This window comes from Phyllopteryx taeniolatus, chromosome 17, assembly GCF_024500385.1.
Source record: "Phyllopteryx taeniolatus isolate TA_2022b chromosome 17, UOR_Ptae_1.2, whole genome shotgun sequence".
Taxonomy (NCBI): domain Eukaryota; kingdom Metazoa; phylum Chordata; class Actinopteri; order Syngnathiformes; family Syngnathidae; genus Phyllopteryx; species Phyllopteryx taeniolatus.
Window position 1 is genome coordinate 16,547,089 of NC_084518.1, and position 22,395 is coordinate 16,569,483.

The 22,395-nt window shown below is 43.3% G+C and overlaps 2 protein-coding genes across 7 annotated transcripts in view; both read right to left on the reverse strand.

Annotated features, from left to right (window-relative positions):
* The window catches only part of fnip1 (folliculin interacting protein 1), a 31,916-nt gene extending 14,258 nt beyond the window's left edge, over window positions 1–17,658 (reverse strand). Inside the window, exons 1-8 of one of the 5 annotated variants that reach the window (XM_061752491.1) lie at window positions 17,436–17,658; window positions 7,216–7,345; window positions 4,988–5,134; window positions 4,810–4,910; window positions 4,660–4,734; window positions 4,462–4,556; window positions 3,172–3,255; window positions 878–949 (exon numbers count right to left, since the gene is read on the reverse strand). In XM_061752491.1, coding sequence (XP_061608475.1) covers window positions 878–949; window positions 3,172–3,255; window positions 4,462–4,556; window positions 4,660–4,734; window positions 4,810–4,910; window positions 4,988–5,134; window positions 7,216–7,345; window positions 17,436–17,527 — 796 coding nt within the window. In that variant the 5' untranslated portion in view covers window positions 17,528–17,658. Of the gene's footprint in view, window positions 1–877; window positions 950–3,171; window positions 3,256–4,461; window positions 4,557–4,659; window positions 4,735–4,809; window positions 4,911–4,987; window positions 5,135–7,215; window positions 7,346–10,983; window positions 11,046–11,539; window positions 11,662–15,671; window positions 15,751–17,435 lie in introns of those variants that run through there. The other 4 variants (XM_061752495.1, XM_061752494.1, XM_061752492.1 and 1 more) reach the window with 4 other exon arrangements.
* Window positions 17,659–17,872: 214 nt separating this feature from the next.
* LOC133467605 (uncharacterized) lies at window positions 17,873–22,142 on the reverse strand. Of its 2 annotated transcripts, none has more exons than XM_061752647.1 (8): window positions 21,763–22,142; window positions 21,605–21,693; window positions 20,423–20,690; window positions 20,198–20,344; window positions 19,538–19,577; window positions 19,437–19,477; window positions 19,320–19,348; window positions 17,873–18,761 (listed from the first exon to the last, which is right to left on the reverse strand). In XM_061752647.1, exons 1-8 carry the CDS (start codon window positions 21,827–21,829, stop codon window positions 18,552–18,554), a joined length of 891 nt encoding a protein of 296 aa, XP_061608631.1. In that variant the 5' UTR covers window positions 21,830–22,142; the 3' UTR covers window positions 17,873–18,551. The 2 variants fall into 2 exon arrangements, with proteins under 2 accessions (XP_061608631.1, XP_061608633.1); XM_061752649.1 differs by having other exon boundaries at window positions 20,198–20,341; window positions 21,763–22,139.
* Window positions 22,143–22,395: the final 253 nt, after the last annotated feature.

The window sequence follows — 22,395 nt, forward strand, 5'->3', positions numbered from 1 at the left end:
ACGGGACTCTTTAACTGCTCGGTGGCCTGTATGCTGCCCGTTGGCTGCACCCCTCTGTTAAACGATATCCAAGTTAACCCTGCCTTAAATCCACTCTTAACATATTTAAAGATGGATATCACGGAGACGGCAATTAGGGTTCACATGTGATCCAATACAGTCACATGCTTATCCTATTGACAGACGCGCTGGCTCGGCACCAGGCTGGCACCACAAACGACAAACGCTGAACGTCAGCCCATCACATGAGGCCGTGTAGGATTCCTGCGTCGCTGAGGGGACCCAATAAAAAAGACCAAACCATGCTGTGGACTACAGGCATGCGCGTGCGTGTGCAGTGATGAGATGGGGCCTGAATAAGAAGCTCAATTACGAGTAGCGGCTTTTCAAAAACGCTAAATTTAAATCCGGCGCGTGTGACTGGGCTTTGGGCAGAACGCATCATTACCACAGGCCATTGTGTATGTGTGTGCGCGCATGTGGGCAGATCAGCTGATTTCGACTGTGCATATATTTTTTTGGGGTAATATGTAATATGATACGAAGATGTACGTGTTTTAGTATAATTTGCTGGCATAAGCTTCACATACTGTATATCACGTGTATGTGTGTATCTGTAGATCCAGGAACTGGAACTACAGCTGATTTCCACTGTGTGTAAACTCTACTAGTATGCTGTAGAACCTGGCTTAATGTACTTTTTTTTGGGGGGGGATTTTTTTTTTAAACCACATAGTACGCCTAAAATAAAAAGGGTTACATACGAGGCTTTGCCTACAGGGTAAAGGAATTAACATCTTAGCGCAGCAGGTCCAAACATAGTCGTGCTTGTGTAACTGTTTTTGAACTCTGACCTCTTTTTGTCTGGTGAACCTACCTGAGCGGGCGATGCCGCTGTCCCGCTCGTCGTACAGCCCTCGGCCCGGCATGTCCATGGGGTGGCTGTGGCCTGGCGGCGGAGAGCGAGGACAGTGACAGGAAATATGAGGGGGGGGGGGGGGGGAAAGAAAAAGAAAAATTGAAATAGGTGCATATTACAATACAAATGTGTGGAAAGGCCCGTCCTTGATAGTCATTTTCTGTCAGTCTCAACCTGTAGTAATGCCCAATTCTGTTTAACTGCCTAGATACATTTGTGATGACTCTTTCCCCCATAGGGTCAAAAGACAGATGTCCTCCATAATATAGTATCAATTATTTGCCTATTTAATGCTCAATATACCTTTGGATTACATTTTATGTTCTATGTAGTTCATATATACCACATTTAGACCACATATCTTTGTTGTTTTTGACCATATTTAATATGGTTACTAATACGCCTTTGTACCAAATTTAGACTATATTTAATGCATGTTTTGGTACATGCACCTCTAATGAACCAAATGCAGACTATATTTACTACATTACTATATGTATCTTTAGACAATATCTAATGGTCATAGTACTACTAATGTACCAAATTTAGAGCATATCTAAATGGCTTATGTAGCTGTAATTTAGACACTTGTAGACAACGGAATTGTAGCACAAATCCAGCCTGGTACAATCTGTATCTTTGTGTCATCACTTCCACGACAACGCATCATGCAACGCTTCACACAAACTACATGCAACAAAGAAAGAAAAAATAAATGAATAAATAAATAAATCACTTCCCGTCTTGTACAATGTTATCACAGGAAACAGGGCTGATAACGCAACAGGCGCTGCTGGTAAAAGGCAGTGCTTAGTGGAGGGGACGTAATAATATGGACTTAATGCTTCTACTACTGTAGTCATGTAACATAATACACAGCGGGTGGTAAAGAACAGGTACACGTGTTGTTTGGTGTAATAATAGAAACGGGCGGTTCCCCTGACATTCTAACGAGTGGCGGCCCATCGCAACGTGCTAGCGTGTTTATGTGCGCGGACGCACATGATGGAGGATGCAAAGCATTGCTCGGGTGGATGCTTTTCCATGCGAGTGAGGAGAAAAATCTTTCATTGCCCACAAAAAAAAAAATCACACAATCATCCGGTTAGTACAAGAATGTGAGTTAGTCAAGACTACGACTAACACCTGTACACACCCATGCGCACTCGCGTGTATTCCAGTGGCGAGAGAACACATGCGAGCCCGGATCAGACAGACGTTGTCACAGTATTTTGTCATTAGTTTTCGTTATGTCGTCATACACTTGACAGTAGGGACTGAGAAACACATAAATTAACCCTACGCTTATGTCAAAATGACCCACTTTGAAGTTTAAAACTCTTGACAAATCATTGAAAGTTTCTTAGGGAAAAACTTCTGCGTTCCCCCCCTTCTTTTTATATATTAATCTTTAAAATTCTCAGTATTAGTGAACCCTCCTATTATATGGCAGGTTAAAATGACTTTTGGGGGGGGGGGGGCAGAAAAACATTTCAGAACCAAAATTTCACAGGGATTTTTCAGTTTCTTTTTACTTACAGTATACACATTTAATATATGTTTAGCATTTGAGCAACGCATGACTCACCCTTCCGGTTTTGTGGCCGCTTTGACGTTTAGAACTTCCAAAAACACTTTATTTATTTATTTATTTGTATTTGAAATGGAAAATGTTACGATGTAATTTTATTTATTTCAATGATTAGCATTGGTGTTGGCTACATTCTGCCAAGTAATGCAGGAAATTACCTTCCTGTTACGTGGTAGGTCAACATGACCTGAAAAACTATTTTTACAATTGAAAAAAAAAATGAAAAAAAAGGCAGTTATTTTTATTGTAAGTAGTTGTATTTTTTAATTATGTATAAATATTTGACACAAAATTCCAATAATTAGTTTTTTTATTAACATGTTACAGTTTGTTTTTCTTTTGTACACTACAAATGTCTAAAGTCAATGTGACCTATGGCGTGTTTGAAAAAAAATTCATTTCTTTATTCTTAACATTGAAATATTTTTCACATATTTTTTTAACTTTAAAATGGGTCAATTTGACTCGCAACACAACAGGCGTGTTAATCCTGTCCGCAAACCCGTCTGACCCGAAACCCGCAGCCAAAAAATGGTCACATGCTGCCGTCAAGTGTGCAAACACAGCAAAGGAGTAAGCAAAAACATGCAAATTGTGTACACTGGTAGCCATGTTCTGTTTTTGTTTTCTTTGTTTTTTAGTTTGCTTTTTAAGCGCCAACCTGAAAAGAAAGATGCGCTTTTGATGAGACGCAGCGGGCCCTGCTCAGAGAAGGCCCGTCGAGGGCTGCAGAGCTGAGAAAATCCTGCGCAGCACAAACACAAAAACATGGGAGAGAGACAGAGAGGAGAGAGAGAGAGAGAGAGAGAGAAAGAGAGAGAGGGCAAGAGAGAGGGGTGGCGGGAATGATGGGAGGGAGGGAGATGGACAAAAAAGAAGAAAAAAAATGCTTGTTAGTGAATGAATAGGGAGGAAAGTTGGCGGCCTCCTGTCATGATAGCAGACCTTACAACAAGGAGCTTTTTAGTCGGGCATGATAAAAAAACAGCACGAAGATCTGTAGTCTGTCCCATAGGAAGGCTGCGATCTCACAGAAAAACAGTGACCACCTCATAAATAACATTTCTTCATGTAGTGGCCCATTTTGGATTTGAACAACTAGACTACTTTTTGTATTTTCTGTGAAAAAGCCAGGGAGAGGGCGCACAAGAATTTGCCAACAGCTCTTCGTTGAGTCCTCGTACTCTGTACGTCACTTATATCAAAAAGGCTCAAGACTGAGTTTTGGAAAAAGTGCTACGAGCAGAAGGGCTGGCAAAGTCTTGAGAGTCAATTTTGCTGTTAAAAAAGTATTTGAGGGTTAGAGGGAGAAACGAAGGCTGCTGCAATCCTGCACAAAATGACGAGTCATCAAAGTTCGCTGCCATGCTTCACCCATACGCAATGACAAAGTCTAAAAATCCCTTGAAATTTAGCGCTGTCCATCTAGTCTAGTACACAAGGTTCAAATTTGGTAGCAATAGGACCAAATATCAAGGACGAGTTCATCTTTAACAGACTCTTGGAAACGGCCGAAATGAGTCGACAAATCCTTCATGGTGTGTCTCCTCGTGATGAGAAATGGCTACCAAATTTCATTCTGCTAAGCGAAACTGGCTTCAGAGGAAGAATTTCAAAAAGATTTTGCGTTTCTTGGTAGCAATTGGGACAAAATCTCTCAGGCAAGATCATCTTTGACAGAACCTAAAATGGCGGCTTCTAACCAAAATGGCAGACTTCCTGTGTCTTTTAAGGCATGGCTTCTTGAGACTTTTTTTTTTGCGGCTATACTCCTGATAAACATGACGACCAAATTTCATGTTGCTATGTGAAAGCGGCTTCAGGGGCTGAATTCTCCCCCGCCGACAAACACACAAACACAAAACACACATTTTCACCGGGATAAAAAACGCCTCAAGGTGACTCGGGGCTGCAGGAGGAGGGGCTGTAGGTGTGTTGTTGCTACGGTTACCTATGTTCCCCAGGAGATTATTTGGCACGGTGTTTTGATCGGGCCGCAGCGTGTTGCCGCTGTCCTGAGTGATGAACTCCAGACTGTCCTGTAACCTGTGGAAAAAGCAGATAATCAGGAGAATGACGGGTAATGATTTTGATGACAAGACAGATGAGGGATGCGTTTGTGCGCGCGCGCTTATGTGCAAGCGCTTACGTGTTGAGGCTGCCGTACACGCTGCCTCCCGTCCTGGCTGTGAACACCTTACTCAGCATCAGCTGAGACGGCGACCTGACGTGACGAGGGACGCTCGTGAGCCACATTATTAGGTACACTCTCCTATCAAAATGCATGGTTTCGCCTGACCTGATCTGGTGTATTTTCAGCGTGGAGCCTTTGTAGCTCATGGCCACCGATCCAAACATCATCTCCCCCAGCATGACCACGTCAGACGAACACCTCGAACCCTGTGAATGTACACCGCTTGAAATGACTGCGGAGGAGTTCATTCAGGAAGGGTTATTTATTTTATTTGATTTTTTACCTGAAAGCGGAGGCCCTGCTCTTTGGTTTCCCTGGCGGTCTCGGAGGCGCAGGAGGACGAGGAGGAGCTGTCCAGGGAGCTGCTGCTGCCCCCCGTCGGTCGAAGCCGGCAGCATTTGCCAAACATCTTCACCTGGCCCTCTGTGCCCTGTGGAGATAAATAAGGTAGTGGTTGAGAGAATTACTGTTACCGTAATTTCTCGTGTAACATAAAATATTTTTTTATAGAAAAAAAATCATTCTAATTCTATAAACCGTATTACACAAGGAAATTTATTTTTTTGGGGCGGAGTTTAAAAACAAAATCACATTGTATTAAGGTATACCAGTACCATAGGGGGTTGTGAAAAATGTGTACTTTCATTCCAATATCCTATATAATGTCATATAAAAAAATGTATGCAATATTGCACTCTGTGTGCAGTGTATCTCTATGAGTTTCACTTTTTAAGCTTTCGACACGATTCTAATTCATTGAGACGTACCTCATTACTTTCATTGCAATATGATCGTCCGTCACCTTGTACAATAGAAATCAACAGAAAGACGAGAAGCAACCCAGTCAAAACTGTCCTAGGCACCCTCGATCACAAAATGGACGTGTCGTGTCATGTCGTACAATCCGCTATATGCGGAACGTCACGTGACCAAGCCCAGAAAACGGGTTAGTGGACTTGCTGTGTATCCTACGCTAACAAGCATGACTATGTTTTGATTACGATTATTTGAAGCCAAACTCGCTAAAAGTTACCTTTCTTTATGGCTGGTGTCTTCGGACCAAAGTTAAATACATGTATAGCGTTTATTTATACAAATGTGATGTATGTAAACACGGACGAAGCCTAATCATCGAATATTGTAATCTTTGGGTGGCTCTGTGGTGACATCTTGTGAAGTCCCTACGGTTCCTTTGTCACAGTCCACTTCGCCATTCACCCAAACTGGGGGGGGGGGGAAATGCTTAGACCCATTTTGCCGAATGCGGAAAGAGGTTTCGTATTTACCGGATTAAAGCGATCGGCCCTCTCGGTAGTTATTGACGATAACCAGCACCTTGCATGATAGAAATCATCAGAACAACTAAAAATAATGCAGTCAAAACAGCATAGACGCACGTAAACAGCCGACTGAAAGGAGGCTGTGTCATGTGCTTCTTGACTCTGCTTGTTAGGAGAGGAATGTGTGTGTGTGTGTGTGTGTGTGTGCGCGTGAGATTTGTGTACACAGACGCCAACAGCATGTGACTGCCAGTCATATGACTCTTGCGGGAACTCGTGAGCGAGCGAGCAAAGCTGCACAACAATCACCGCTGCCTCCCTCACTCAACATCATCATGATCCCTCTTGTCCTTCCTCCTCCTCTTCCTCACTTCGGTCATGTGATTTCAGGTAACAACGCAGCGTGGCAAAAACATCCGATTATTGCAGTTGGCAGCGGCTCAAGACTGCAGTTTGCCAAGTCTGGGTGGCCTTAGCGTCTGTTACATTGATTTATTCTATAAAACAGAACTTGCACAGCTGAAATCAACATGCCGACTGATGCCTTTTGCTGCAGCATGTGACTGCCAGTCACAGAATGCAGCTGCCCGCATTCTCTTCTCGGATAAAAAATGTCTCCTTATTTACATGCCGTAAATACAGGCGACTCTCCTTGTTGTCCAGTACTTAATGCACCTGATTACCAATGACAGATGCATGTGCGGCACTGTTTTTCATTTCCTTTGCAGAATTATACTCCATAGTCTCGCCTTTGCTGCAACTGCCCACAACTGCTTTGCGTGCCACATGCAGACATAAATAATCCTCCAGCATTGTTTGTCGACTTAAGACTGATGAATTCAATGGAGCATGTTTTTTGGAGTTTCCAAAATTCTGCACTATCCTCCAGTTTCTATTTTGCAGCAGCTGCCCACAACTCCTTAGCATCCCACGTGCAGAGACAAATACAGGAGACCCCTATTCTCTTCTCTGCTATTATTGGCTCGTCTTATTACAACTGATGCTTTTAATGCTGCGGTTTCCCCCCCCCTTTAGAAAAGACTGACAGTAATTCAGTAAAAAAAAAAAAAAAAAAAAAAAAAAATCCACAGACTCCACTTTACTGGAGGTGCCTACATCTCCTTACCGTACCACAGGCAGAGACGTAAAAACGATTAATGCATGCAAGCGGCATTTGACATCACCGCATCAAAAAACAAACATACAAACAAAACCCAATCACGTGACTCACGGCGAGGTGGGCGTCTTCCGTGCCTCTCTTCTTGGCGTTTGAGTCGAAGAGGACGTTGCGGCCCCGCCTCTCGCAGTCCTGGTACACGATCAGCCGGATGTGACTGGGCTCCAGCTGCGGGATTGGCCAGCTACATGGACAGAAAGAGAGCGGTCATTAGGCCATTTTACAGTGGAAAAAAAAAAAACACCACCAGAAAGTGCATAAAAAAAAGCACAAAACAACACCAAATCCTATCTAAAACCACAGACTTGTCGTCATAAATCCAAGCAAAAAGAGCGATACAACATCCTGATTAAACTAAATCAATCAATCACTTCAGGCGGGAAAATCTGAGCGGTTTTTAACCGGTCTGGGGCTGTTGCCAGGCAACGGGGGGCTTTATCGGGCCGCCTCGGTTGATCCGGCAATGGCTGTTGCTGCTTGCTTTAGAGACAAATGCTGCTAAACTACAATCGGCGTGGCTGGTGGCTGCCCTTCGCACAGTCCGGGTAATCCCAGCGCTTTTGCGGAACCTCGCTGTGTGTTTCTGTATGAGAGTTATTTAGGAGCAGCTGTACAGATGACAACAGGAGCCTACACCGACACTCAAAAATAAGTATAGCATTTTGGCCCCGGACTGGCATCGTTAACCTAAAAAATTAGTTACATATTTGGTTAAAAATGACGAGTACAATGTGTTCTTGTGTGGATTTATCAAGAAATAGTACAAATAGGCTCAATGATTCAACAACATATTGACAAAATACAAACGTTTACGAAAAACAAAAAGTTATTATTTGAGTTGGCACCAGCCCGAATCAAATATGACTTGACTTTGGCTGTTCTGTTTTTACTCTGCTACTGCGCGGAACCCTTCTTCAACCAGGAAAAGTCGACAGTAAGTGCCGAGTGTTTAATATAGAATGGACTACTAAATACTTTTTCACTGAAGTCCAGTCAAAGGCTGTATGCCTAATTTGTTAAGAAACCATTGCGGCTTTAGAGGAATGTAACATCAGCCGTCACACAAACATGCTGATTACGCCAACAGCCAATCAACGCAAGAACTGATGGCTACGGCTCAGCGGTTCAAATCAAGCTTGTAGGCTCAGCAAAACACCTTTATCTGACAAACTGCCATCAAAGATTGAGTCACACGAGAACCTGAAACAGCGCCACAGGAGCTGCAGATGGAACTGATTGATCTCCAATGTGATACTGTCTTAAAAGAGAAGTTCAACTCTCAATCTGAATGAGTTTTATGCTTCATTAAGCGCAGACAAATTTCCAAAAATCCAGGAGCTGGCAGAGAGAATGCTGGTGGTTTTTGGCTCTACATGTGTGTGTGAACAGACCTTTAGTGTGATGAAGACCAACAAAACATCCTACAGATCCCAGCTGAGTGATGAACACCTCAGATGTGTTCGGAGAATTGCCACAACAAAACTAACACCAGATTTTGATGCACTGGCAAAAAAGGTGATCAACAAAACAACACTGTTCCCATTAAAGTAAATCTAAGTATTAACACTATAATGCCTTTTTTTTTTTTGTGATATGTAGGCATCTGGTCCTGGCTTGGCCCACCTGTCAAATTTTAAAAGTCAATGTGGCCCCTGAGCGAAAAAGGTTTGCCCACCCCTGGTCTAGACAACACACACACACACACTGAGGTCTCTGCAAACACTCGCTGGGAAAGGGAGGGTCATGTGATGCAGTCCATGTTAGGATGTCAAAGCAAAATCATTTGTCATACTCAGGCCTCGACAAGGAAGTCATACGTTGAGCACTTTTTCTTCTACAAAGTCAATCATGTGCTCATTCACCTTTGCTTCAACTTGCTCGTCGACTATAACGCTTTGTTCTCCGGTCATGTGATCAAGCGCCTCGGCCAAAGCTCGGACCTCAGCGGCTTGCCGGGTAGCTACGCTGCCGCATTAACACATCGCACTCGCACTCAGGGAAGATTAAACCACTACGGGGACAAGTTGGCAGCACAACCTCAATTAGGTGCAAAGCTTAAAAGGCCAAAACTACACTACAACATTGTCCACGTGTTTGTGGGGAATACGGACATATGTTGGGAATGCTCTTCAGCTCATGCTAGTATAACTGGGATTTGGAACGAGGGATGTGCGTTGATTTACATATTACTCTTAAGTAGTGTCACCCAAACACTAGCCAAGAAAGCTCTCAAGACAAGAAAGAACCAGACTTTTGAGTGGGTGAGGTAAGCACAACTGTCTCAGTTGAGGCACCTCTTCTCTTGGGCGGGTAATAATCTGAGGGGGCCTCGTCAGTTTGCTCTGGAGATCCGAAGAAAGAAAGAAAGATCCAGACTTTGAGGGAAGACGAGGTAAGGACAGTTCCAGCCAAGACTTCTCTCGGGTGTGCAACAATCCAAGCAGGTCCCAGCAAACAAAGAACCAGACTTTGGCGGGGCCTGAATAACGCGGAAGGTAATTAACTTGTGCAGGCAATAATTTGAGCAGGGCAGGGCGATTCGCTCTAGTGTTCTCCAGATTTGTATAGATTTCTCCTCCTGATCTAAGTCCTGAGAGTGCTAAGTGTGTGGCATAATGCCTGCCTGGCCTACATAATGAGCTCAAATAACGCATTACGGGCCGGGCCGGGCCACCCCCCCCCCCCCCCCGCAGGTCGATATCCAGCTCTTGTGTGTAAGATTACACATCAGGCGGTCATTTTAGTCAAGTCACATGCCTCCCTGCAACTTGGCCACCGCCTGCCTGCGTGTTTGGCTCTAGTCACTGCAAATGTACAGAATGTCCATTTGCGTTCCAAAATCCAAATATTTTAAAATTTTACACTGAATAATAGTTAGTTAGAGCCACAGTTGCTCAAGCAAATGCCCATCCCTTGTTTGGATCTTCAGCTACTAGAGTTAGCTGAATTACCTTAGCGGAAGTCAACTGTCCATCCATAGTTCCAGATACTCGCTAATAGTGGAATATCAAATGTCCGTACCTAGTTTGAAATTGTAGCTAATAGTGTTAGCTGAATAACATTACCAGAACGCCAAACATCCATGCCATGTTGCAAATTTTAGTTGCGAGCATTAACGGAATGTCAACCAAAGTTACAAATCTTAACTATTAGCAGGATGTCAAATGTCCTTCCATCATGCCAATTCATAGCTTCCAGCATGAATAAACAACATTTAATCAGATGCAACATCCAATAAGGTCGCAATTATTTGCATAGCTTGGACACAAATCCAGTCTGTTCTCACGAGAGTAGGATGAAATAGAATACAGACACATTTTGGGGTTGTTTAAAGCTAATTAATAACAAATGCATTCTTAAGTATTTCAACTTCAAGCATGCTAAGCTTTCCTACTAAAACCTGGTAAGTGCTACACGGGTTGTTTACAGATTCGGCCCGATTCTGTGCACAGTGCGGAGACGGTGACTTGACTGCCGCCTTTGTTGAAGATGACAACGAGAGAACGGAGCCAAAGGAAGACACAAAGACATTCTGTCAACGACTGTAAACAACAGCCCACCAAAATTTGATAAAAACTCGAGAAAAATAGAAGTAGACAAAGTTGGGTAATCAATTTTAGAGATTATTTCAAGTGTATTTGTCATTTTAAATTGTTTTGTGTATGTGTGTCTTCCATAGCTGCTTACACTAATAACATGGCTGCTGACAGAGAGAAGCTACTTTACAAAAGCAGCCAGTGTTTGATCATTTGCTCACTATATTTAGCGACTTTTCCGACCCCTCGAGTCACTGCTTTTCAAAAAGCGTTCAATTGCACTGACCATTTCAAGAGACATGGTGCCCATCTGTACGTTGCAAAAGCAGTCATGTATCCAAGTTGGGAACTTTTAACCCAAGGTATGTGCTTTCCAAGCTGCAAATGTTTTGCCGTGGTCACCTTGCCTCACCTGTACAACGTGTACATGAGAGAAGGTGTGGGGGGGAGAAAAATTGAGAAAAATCACATTTTTGTGCAAAGAAAATCAGAAATTTAGTTTCTTTTAAGGCCATATCACCCAGCATGTACTAAGACAAAGTAACAGGACGGGAGGTCACCAAAGTACACAAAAAGCAGTACTGGAAGCATGCGAAAGTGAGGAAGCGGCGATGTGGCGGAAAGCTTGTGACTGTCACAGAGCGGCGAGTCATTCATAAAAGTGGCACATGACCTCATGAGCGTCACATACTTGCACTGCTAGCTCAAAAAATGACTGCCTTGTCCCCCTCTGGATATAAAATACTGTACATCCAAACCAAATGATAGACGCCAACCATGTACACGAGGCTGACTGACAGTCAAGACAAAACAAAGCTGATCCGCATCTTAGCTGCTCCTACCTGGGCATCGTTGTGGCTGTGCCAGTGTTTCCCGTGACCGCTCTGGCCCCCTTCGACGCTGCCTCTCTGTGCTCGCTCAGCCTCTAAGAATAACGGCCGACTAAATTCGCACAACATGAGACAAGTCAGGTGATTGCGGCGCGAGCGGCAGGCACATAGTGGCGGGCTAACGACGCACTGCTGACTGCCTCTCCTCCCTCTCCCTTGTTTACAGCCCCTTTCACGCTGCCCGTCAAAGCCACCTTTTTCGCTGTTATGTGTCAAAGGTACCGCAGTGAAAAATAAACAACGGAACAGGTGGGTGTCAAAGTGGCCATGTAAATTTCTCCAGCTTTGGAGGCTTTACAGAGGTGTAAAAACAGAGGGTGTGTGAAAGGATTCAACGTAAAGCAAGGAAAGCGGTGTCAAGTTTGACACCCAAAACTCCATCTACTATTTCTCCAATGTCGTATGTATGTACACAGTTGCTTGCTTGTCTAAAACACAGATGCGGAAAATTGTTGGAAATTCTTCACTCGCAGCACTGCAGTAGAGCATTCAATACGGATGCACCAATACCTAGTTCTGCACTCGTGAAAAGGCTCCGAAACTATGACACCGATACCACTTCACCAGCCTGACGTAGGAGCCATGTCAACCGCGTGAAGATACTTTAAGGTACAGATGACAACACCTTTACCCAACTGTAACTTATGCGTTGCAAAATGGAAGAACCAGAGGCGGCCAGTGATCCGCGTCGCCCTCTCCGCTCCACGCTGCCCTGCTCCAGCCGCACTCACGTCACAAAGGCGGAGGAGGCTGGGCCGGCCGGACAGGCGTGGCACACCCTCTGTCGCCGCTACCTGGTTTGATCCTGCCAGTAGCATATCTAAATAATCTCACAAATTCAATCATACAAGTAAATACACACAGACCTGTCCTGTACTGTGAAAATGCGAATGACACATTAAAATAAATGGTTCCATTGATCGGTCTGCCATTACTTGGATAACTGTGGCAATTCTAGAGCGGATACAAAAGACTCTTCATAGAAAAGAAAATGCCCCTCACTTTTTTTTTTTTTTTTTTTTTTTAAATAGAGTACAGAGGAAGGAGAAGCAAGCGATCATGGTCTGACAATGTATCACTTCGGCAAGCCTGCCGGTTTTATTTTAGTACTAAAATACCCTGCGTTACAGCAGTTGTTGTTTTTTAACAATATATGATTAAGTAAAATCCACTTTCATCACAAAGGCAAGACGTACTGGCATTATCAAGTGTCAGTTTTCAGTATTAGTGACTTCTCAAATGCAAGTACTTGTACTCAGTCTGAAAATAAGTGATAGCAGTGAATCCCTAGTACTGTATTCAACTGAGCCTTTCAGATAGACCTCAACCCCAAACAAGGGTACTTTTTTTCTATTTATTGTAAGATTATATGCCTATTTTTTTTTTAGAGAATTACTCTTTAAGAACAGTCTTGATAGTCTTTTCCAGAATACAAGACGTAATAACCGGCCCATGCCACCATACCAATTATTGTTAAACTTGCATAAGGATTATTAGGGGTCCTTGGAAATATTTCTCCCCTGGAGCCCAACAACTAGAGAACCCCATGCCTCGAAAAGCCACGGGCCAAGAAACTGTGGGCCTGTTTGCAAGCCAGCTTTCCTCCGCTGCTCTGACGTCAGCAGCAGCCTGCTAACTGACCGCAAAGTGCCTTCACGCCAACGCCGCCACTGCCACCCTGCCACACTTGTGAGTGTGCATTTGTACTGCTCGGGCGGTTACATAAATACAACCTGCGACATTCCTCCACACATATCGACCTCGTCTACAAACTTGGCCCATCAAGTCGACTTTGTGGCCCTTTGTGCACAAGTTTGCCCAACCCCATTAAGAGGCACTCCAATGCCACCGTAGGCTACAAAAGGAATCTCCCCCCCCGCCCGCATGGAGTTGAACTCTTCCCGATTAGCCTGACTTGCCTCGAGGCAAAAAGCAGAGCACCTGACTGACTACCTGCATATCTGCCGCCTTTGCCGCTGTTGAAAGACTTTCCCATGAAGCGCGTCTGCATTCCTGCAATCACGAGTATCAGGGGGGCAATGACCGACTTTACTACAATGCACTAAAGAAGCACCCAGCCGACTTTTTATTGTCTTTTGGATTTTTTTTCGTTATCTTTCTATATTTGTTTGCTATTAAAAGCCAAAAGATGACTGCTACTCTCAGAGATTCTAAAAATGGTAGTAATGATCATCAAAAATTTAAATGTAATACTAAACATGTGCAATGTTATCACAGTTTCATGAGAAACTGTGTTATTACGTCAAAATAAAAAATATATATTTTCTGATCGTTACTACCATCTTACTCTTTCGACTAATAAATCACCTTTCGGAGGGATTTGTTGTTGGTAAATCAGCAGAGAGAAATTGCGACATCCATTTGGTCCAAAATAAAATCTCATACCTTTGTCAAAACAGAGGACAGAGAAAATGTGCAAAAGTTGAATGTGTTCCGAGTAAGACTGTAACCTGAGCAGAAAAAACACAAATGTCTATGAAGTCAATGTATTTCCATTAACATTTTGACATCCATTTTGGAGCACTAACCTAAAAATAGAGACACCTGGATCATTTTTAGTTCATTTTTACCCAAGGGTTGACTTCTCTGGTCGGGTGTGAACACGGTCATCGAAATCAGAAAATCCAACAATGACAAACGACTACAAATCCAAAGGTATCTCCGTTAACATTTTATCATCGATATTGGAGCTCTACTATACCTGCAAATAAGATATACTCAAATCGATTTTAACCAAACTGTAGTTCATTTTTACCAAAGGGTTGACTTCTCTGGTCAGGTGTGAACACGGTCATCGAAATCAGAAAATCCAAACTGTAGTTAATTTTCAATAGAGGTGCGACCTCTTTGGTCGGGTGTGAACAATGTCATACCACAAGCGACATTTTAATGTCCATTTTGGAGCACTGACATACCTAACAAAAAGGTACACTAGCATCCATTTTATTCAAGTTGTAGTGCATTTTCATCCCTCATGCGATTTCTTTGGTCAGGTGTGAACATTGTCATCATATTCAGGAAATCACAAATGACTGTAAATTCAGTGATTCCAAATTAATAATTGGACATCCATTTTGGAGTGCTACAATACTAATATTTAATCAGTCAAACCCTAGTTCATTTTTGGTGCGATTTTTTTTTGGGTCACCAAATAAAATTGATCACCATGAACATTTTGACGTCCATTTTGAAGCATTCCTTAAAAAAAAAAAAAAAAAAAACAGTGGCATGCATTTTAATCAAACTCCAGTTTTGTTTTTTTCATTCGATTTTTTGGGGTCAGGTGTAAAGACAGTATTTGTATAGATTCATGACTGTGTGTATACCTTTAGTACGTTTATTATTTTTTTTAAACTACATCTTTACCATGACCCTGAACTTCTGAGAACCCCTAGCACAGCAAGTTTAATTACCCCTGAAAGCAACTTGACAGCCGCCATAGTCCACATAAACACGCATGCCGTTTGTGTTGTGACGCGCACGCACGCACGCACACAAAGTTGACAAGCCTGTGATTGATGAAAGCCTCAGATGACACGCGGAGTTATGCAAGTATGTACGCAGTTCGGGAACCAGAGACTTCTCTCCGGTCAACTCTCGAGGAGGAAAAAAAAGGACGCAACAAATAAATTGCATGCAGGTTTTTTCTGTAAGATGCAAAGTCATGTCAATCACATGACCGCCCGTTTCATTTATGATTTATGGCAAAGCTTCCTCAGCAGTTAGCAAATTTGAGACCGGACTGAAAAAGATGATCTGTCGGGCGGGGCCCTGCTCGGTATGCCGCCTGGGGTCAGGTGCCTCTGCCAGGGAAACGGGAGAGGCATCAGGGGTCGGCCAAGCCACCGCCCCGGCTGGTATTCCACAGGGCTTGTGCTGGAGACATGGCTTTGGGTGACGCCCCGTCCGACGGCCATCAGTTTGCGGTGGCAATGACGGCGAGAAAAGTCGCGAGGATAAAGGACTGCTGTTGTCCCCAGAAAGTCGCCAATACTCAGTGTGATCATGTGGCAGACAATAACACACATATTATAGCTTCAATTTCTTAATTATCAATACTGACATTTTTAGCGTCACAGGAGTAGTTGTCTTTCGGCTTCTTCACTGTTTTCATCTTTCTTCATTTGTTTGCTATTGCCAACAATCACTGTCAGAGAGGGTAAATACAGTGGTAGTGATAATAAAAAATCTAAATGGTAATACTACACCTTAGAAATTGTATCCCAGTTTCACGATAAGCGGTGTAAAAATTTAAATCGGGAAATGGTAATACTACGCCTTAGAAATTTTATCCCAGTTTCACGATAAGCTGTGTTAAAATTTCAAATCGGGCGGTTTTACTATTTAAATTTTTAATTAGCATTACTACTGTGTTTAGTCTATTTCAAAGAATGAACTGCCTTTTGGGGGTCCTGAACATGCCGGGGAAAAGGGCAATTTTTGCAACCCTGGTGAAAATGTACGCGTTTTGGGGATTCCAAACTCAACCCCTCAGGTAACTATGAAAGTTAAAACTATTTAGCCCCCGACACCAGTTTCACCGATCAACACGAACTTCGGTGGATGTGTATATTACGACAGGACACACAAAAAATGTCTTAAGGACACGTATCCCAACTTAAACAGGAAGTTGGACATTTTGTTATGATGAAGAAGCCATTTTGGGCAAATTTCAGGGCTAATACTAGCGGCTTCCTACACCAGGGGTGTTCAGACTTTTGCCTGTGAGGGCCGCAGACAGAGAAACCCAAGGACCTTCCCTTGAATTTATTAAACACGCTACGTCAACGCTGCGTCAAGGTGGGCGTTTACCATTGTGGCGCTGCGCCTCGAGTTGAAATGCTTTGGGGTTCCTTCCCCCCCCCCCCCTTTTAACAATGATTTTGTGTGCAACTGATGTGCTGTTCATTTTGTATATGACCTGGATGACTGAGAATCTACACAGACAAAATATATACCCGTTTTGAGTTGTATATATTATTATTATATATGATTTAGTTATATATCATTATTTATTTATATTTATTATTTTTCAAATTAGGATGGGCTCAGTGAACTCCAGCTGGAACTAACCCTAACCACTGTTCTAGACAAACGGGTGACAGTAAAGTGCTTTTTTTTTTTTTTTTTGCCTTCACCTTCTAATGTGGACCGACCCTGCCGTCAATATTTAATGGTCATTAAGATCGTGAGTAAAAGGGTGCAATGGCCCCTTTATTACCTTTCAGATGCAGCAGAACTAAAAGGCGAAAGTAAACATGCTGCAAGTGCACAACTTCAGCTACTATCGTGACAAGCGGACGGACGCAAATAATGTGACGTCACAGGCTTTTACATTCCAACGGCGCCCCCGCCCCCGGCGCTCGAGACGTAATGACGTCACGCACGCCAGTCGAGGGGGCACGTTCCGCACGTCGTCGACACCCAAAGAAAGACGGCGGCGCGAAATGCACTTTGAACCCGAGTTTATATCGTCACACATCGCGTGCAACGACAACAAAAGACAAACACGGGCGCACACAAGTGGGGGTGTTGAGACAAAAGCGACAGTTTGAAGTCTCAACTTTTCGAGTAGTATTGTACGTGTGACGTTGAATGGCGATAAACACGCTGGCTTTAGGGTTAGCCCAGCTAGCTGCTAGCGAGCTAAACACGGCCAAACACACCAAAACGCGTCGCCCACTTCCAATGTCGTTTAACCAAAGCCTCCCAGTTATAAATGAACAGCACGGAGCGTTAAGCGGCTGTTGAAGCAGTTGAGGTAATAAAATGCGTTACTGTACTCATAAACCACACACACGCGCGCGCGCACGTTCACATGAGCTACCTGAAAGCTGGCTCCTCTTTGTTACCTCTCTGCGGAGGCGGCGAAAAAGCGCTCCTCTTGTTGAAAAGTTTCTGAAAGAGAGTCGGAGGCATTTTGTACCATGTAAGGGGGGGGGGGGGGGAGAAAAGAGTCCCCTTTTCTTTTCTTTTTTTTCAAATCCACGAGCGAGTCTTGTTCCTTGTAACTGTCTCCATGGGTCTCAGTCATATGACAGGCATTAGTCACGGGAGCCGCTTGGCAACCGACCTACCCTTCTTTTTTTCTGACTGGCCGAGCGAGCGAAGGAATTATCTGATTGGCTGTCTATTTTTGGACACGCACCACGTGGTCAGCGGGTGCCCCCAGTGTTGACGTTTTGTCAGTAGTCGAAACGCACGTAAGCGGTCATCGTTTTGTCTCGTTTATTCACAGAAAACCACCACAGAGCATCGCAAAAATACATGCAATATTTATTTTACAGCTATACATTTATTTTACACAAAAGACTCAAAACAACACAGAAACGAGGTAGTTTGCCCTACTTTGGACGGAACCCCTGGCTACAAGTGACTAAGTGAATAAAACAACTAATGGATATTTCATGTGAAATTAACAGCAACCAGGAATTTATGAAGTTTTATGTCTGACATCTACAGGCTATGTCAAGATGCCTGCACCATCTGCGGTACGCATGTGCAACTAGCTACATCAAAAACACTAGGACGAAATACGTAGGTAGTACCCATCACTAGCCCTGAAACTAATTTTAACCATCACATAATTCTAATCCTAACCTTAACCCTAAACCCTTTTACGAGCGGACTGATTCATGTAAGGTATCCACGTCAGTACCCATGTATTTTGTGCTTTTCGTCCTTAGCTAGCTATCAAAGATGGCCACCCTGTTGCGAATGCGCACCGCAGGTAGTGCGTTGACAGCCTATTCAGCAGCATAAACCTTCTTAAAAGTAGTCTAAAACGGTCACAATTTATTTCTACTTGAGGAGTACTTGAAATAAAGTAACACATTTTCTTTAAAAAAATATATATATATATTTCAAATTAGGCCACTGTGCAACATCCTATATTTACATCCGATATTTGGCATCACAGGACGCAGGGTTGTACGTACAAGCGTTAACCTGTGAGTTTGGCGTGCCGCTCTCGGGCTTGCCGAAAGAACTCCTTACGGATGGAGTCGTCGTCAAAGTGGAAAAACGTGGCTGCGCCGTCCACTTTGGGAGGCTGCTTCTTGCGCAGACTCGAAGCGTCCTTCTGCTCGGCGACAAAAGGACTTTTGAAGCGCTGGACCTTCCTGTAAGAGAGGGGCCTCCTGGCGAGGGCGGACTAAAGACAGGGGAACACAGTTTATTCGTCAAATCGTACGTGTACTATTCCTCCTGCTTTGAAAGGAGACTTCCATCCATCCATTTTCTGGACCACTTATGCATTTTTTCTCTGCATGCGCCACATGCACAGACCTGCTTCACTAATTTCACAAAGTGCAACTGGACCACTCGGTACTTAAGTGCCGCCTCCTCCAGTGAAAATATGATCCATGCTTTCGCCGCCTTTATGGGCGCGACCCCCCTAGCGCCACCACCGGTCATCATGGTGACAAAACCGTACTCGACGTTGTCCCCGCAGTAGAGGGTTGACCGGTGGTTCATTTGTATGAGACAGGACCGCCCCTTCAAAACTGGCTGATTCCTGTGCTGTAATTGTTGATCCCCTGGGGTATTTAATTTCCCTCAGAGGAAGAACAAAGGATCCATCTATCTACTGTATTTTGATGAAAGTGTGTCACAGCCATGTTATTAAGACACCTAATTAATTAAGTAATACGGTACAGAGAGATGGATGGATGTCTTTTTTAAATTAGTCATGTTGGTGTGAGTCGCTTACTTTCCGTGAATTCCCTTTCAAGGATTCGTCTGCAGAGTGGATGACAGAAATTACACAAAACGACAAAAGTATCGATTTGTGTTTATTACGGTTATTAATATGACGATGGTCATTTACCCGAATGAGTTTGGGGATTGTCCGCAGTCGCTCCCTGGTCACTGCACAAATTAGATACCATAGTTGAACAGTGCATATTAGTGAGTTAATTGTGAACTCACCTCATCTGGCCCTTTGTGTTTACCAAAATGGAGGGGGCATCTGAAAACACAAGTTAGAAGAATGGCGAGGGATGACAAAAAAATATTTTGAATCCCTACATAGGCAAATATCTGTCAAAATCTGAAGATATTTAAATCAGATGTACTATATGTAGGTCTACGTAAAGGTCAGACGCTAAAAGAGTTAAATTTGGATCTGATCCAGATTGGGCATTTGCCAGCAATGTAAACCAAAACATCCCATGGAACCTGTTCAGACATTTCAAATGTCACCAGATGAAGTTCTCGTATCTTCGTAAATTTGTTTATATTTGCGTGTTTCACTTTGTAAACACTCTTAATTGTCATGCAAGTGTAAAAACGTAAACACTTAACTTTGACCATAAATGATGACACGTTTGCTGAAGCTGGAGTCTTACTGTTAAGAGGATTTCAACAAAGTGTACGACAGTGTTTGATGGGTCACATGCTCAAAACAAGTTTAATCTGGATCTGATCCAGATTAGGCATTTGGCAGCTATGTAAACGCAACGTGGAAAAGCTCAGGGAACATTTTTCAATGCATATTTCTCATCAGACAATTGCAAAAAATAAAAATAAAAAGCCAAAGAAAACCGTTAATAATATGATGCTCCCTGAATTGAAGCTAACTTTACTCACATAGGACGGTGGAGACGTTGGGGTGCCGGTGCCTTTGGATGCTCTCGACATGGCTCCTGCCCAGTAAGGTGGAGTTCTTCACCCGGGGCTGCCGGACATCCCCTGGCGTGGCGGTGACATCCTCAGAGAAGAAATCAAACATACCTGCTGCCGATGGGTGGGGAGATTAAATTCATGAAAGCAACTTTTTGTTTTTCGCTAGGCAGACTTTGAAACTAACGTAACTGTCGTGTCTGAAGATCTCCGGGGAAGGAACACTACTGGAGGTTAAGGAATCCCAGAAGTCATCATCGTCTGAGGAGTCACTCGAGTTCTCAGATGTCGTCCCCGTTGGCCCTGTTTGAGGTGGGCTAGGTCTCACCTGACACCCGGGATGACCTAAAGTCACAGCGCCGACTCTCTCAGCCGCTGCTGCTCCTGCTGATGGTATAGGCCAGATATTGTTGGAGCTTGGTGGAAACTGGGATTTACATCGCAAAGCCCTACCGCTGGTCTGTGGGGAAAAGCGACAACATGGCAGACCCTCACCAAGGAACAACAAGACACCCACCCTTGCGTATGCACGCATTTTGTCAACACATACAGAGAAATTAAGGACGATGAATGGAGAGCATAGCGCAGTGATTCTCAAAAGTGTGGTATGAGTATCACTAGTGGTATGTGGGTTCTCTCGAGTGGTACACAAAATAATTGCTTCCTACCGTTCAGTTGTATTTTACTTTTTAGTACAATACAATTGCATTTAACCCTTAAAATGGCCACGTCGTCATTGTAAATGAGAACTGGTTCTCAACTGACCTTCCTGGTTAAATAAAGGTTAAGTCATATTTTTAAAAAAGAACAGTTTGTTTATTTTAACTTTTATTAGATTACAATTTTTATTTAACTTGTATGTGCAATACATTTGAATCAAATCAATGAAGTAATTTTCTTTTCCTATATTTAAGCAGTGTTATGTTCAAACTGTGAATAAAGTTTACAGTGGTTTATACATCTAATTTAAAAAAAAAAAATTCTGCCTTGTTTTTGATGAACACTCAGATCTACGACACTAAATGTACTTGTACGTTTTTTTTTTTTTACCTGGCGATGGTTCAAAATTGAGTCCTTTTAACATACATGTACCTTTTTTTGACCCAAAGAGGGTCCAAAATGAAGTTCATTAAATATAATTTTACCCTTTTTGGACCTGGAAAAGATACAAAATGGAGCCCAACATATATACTTGTACACTACTCCTTTCAGACCTTAAAGTAATGTACAAAATTGAGCCGAATAAACACCCTTCTCTCCTTCTGGACCTTGAAAATGTATAAAATGGAGTTCAATGATTAGTCGTATTGGGTGTAGGGCCTATTCGTGTTTAATTTTGGCCCTGAGGGACAGCAATGTAATCAGATGACTCACCCGTACGTGGGCAGGCCCGGCAACGGCGTCACATTGAGGTTCCTCCTCGGGTAACGCTTGGAACTTTTGACATGGGTGACGTCCCCTACCTTCGAGGGAATTTCAACGTATTTACGGGCGATGCTTCGTCGTGTAATTCACGAGCAGGTTTTTCTTACCGTGTCGCCGTTTGAGAGGCGCCCTCAGAGGCGTGTCTGCCTTAACTGCTCGCCTCGCTCCAAACATTTACCCCCCCCCCCCCCCCCCCGCGCGCTCTTTTTAAAGCGAATAATGAGCTGAAAACGTTGAATTTAAACGGTCAGGATGCTAGCTCAACTGGTGGCTAACGTCAACCGCATAACGTTCAGTCATGACTCGGTCGGCGTAGCTGTGAACGAAAACACGTGTAATAAACGTAAGGTCACATTTTGTTTGTTTGTTTGTTTGTTTACTTAACAGACTTGTACACACTGGTCTTTAAATACCCATGCGAGGTCTCCCCACATTTCCTTTTTACGGCGGTTGGCAGCCAATTTAACGGAGCAATACCGCCTCCTGCTGTTGCAATTCTGCAACAGACAGACCTTGATTTCATACAAACTACATTTTCACCGAAATTATTGTAAACCCGGTGTCCCTTAAAAATCCTGCCACAATTATAACTTGTTCCCTACTACCCATTCCCAGTACACCTTGTAAAACTAACATCCCTCACCTCTATTTTCCTTAATCTCATGTCAAGTCAGAATCAGAATCAGAATCATCAGAATCATCTTTAGTTGCCAAGGATGTCAAAAACACAAAAGAGTCGA

Excerpts from the sequence above, each read along its gene's own strand:
- LOC133467605 (XM_061752647.1), bottom strand. The coding sequence starts at position 21,829 with ATGTTTGGAGCGAGGCGAGCAGTTAAGGCAGACACGCCTCTGAGGGCG. Across the intron at positions 21,694-21,762 it reads GCCTCTCAAACGGCGACACG|GTAGGGGACGTCACCCATGT; the intron begins GTAAGAAAAACC and ends ATTCCCTCGAAG. Across the intron at positions 19,478-19,537 it reads AACACAAAGGGCCAGATGAG|TGACCAGGGAGCGACTGCGG; the intron begins GTGAGTTCACAA and ends TAATTTGTGCAG.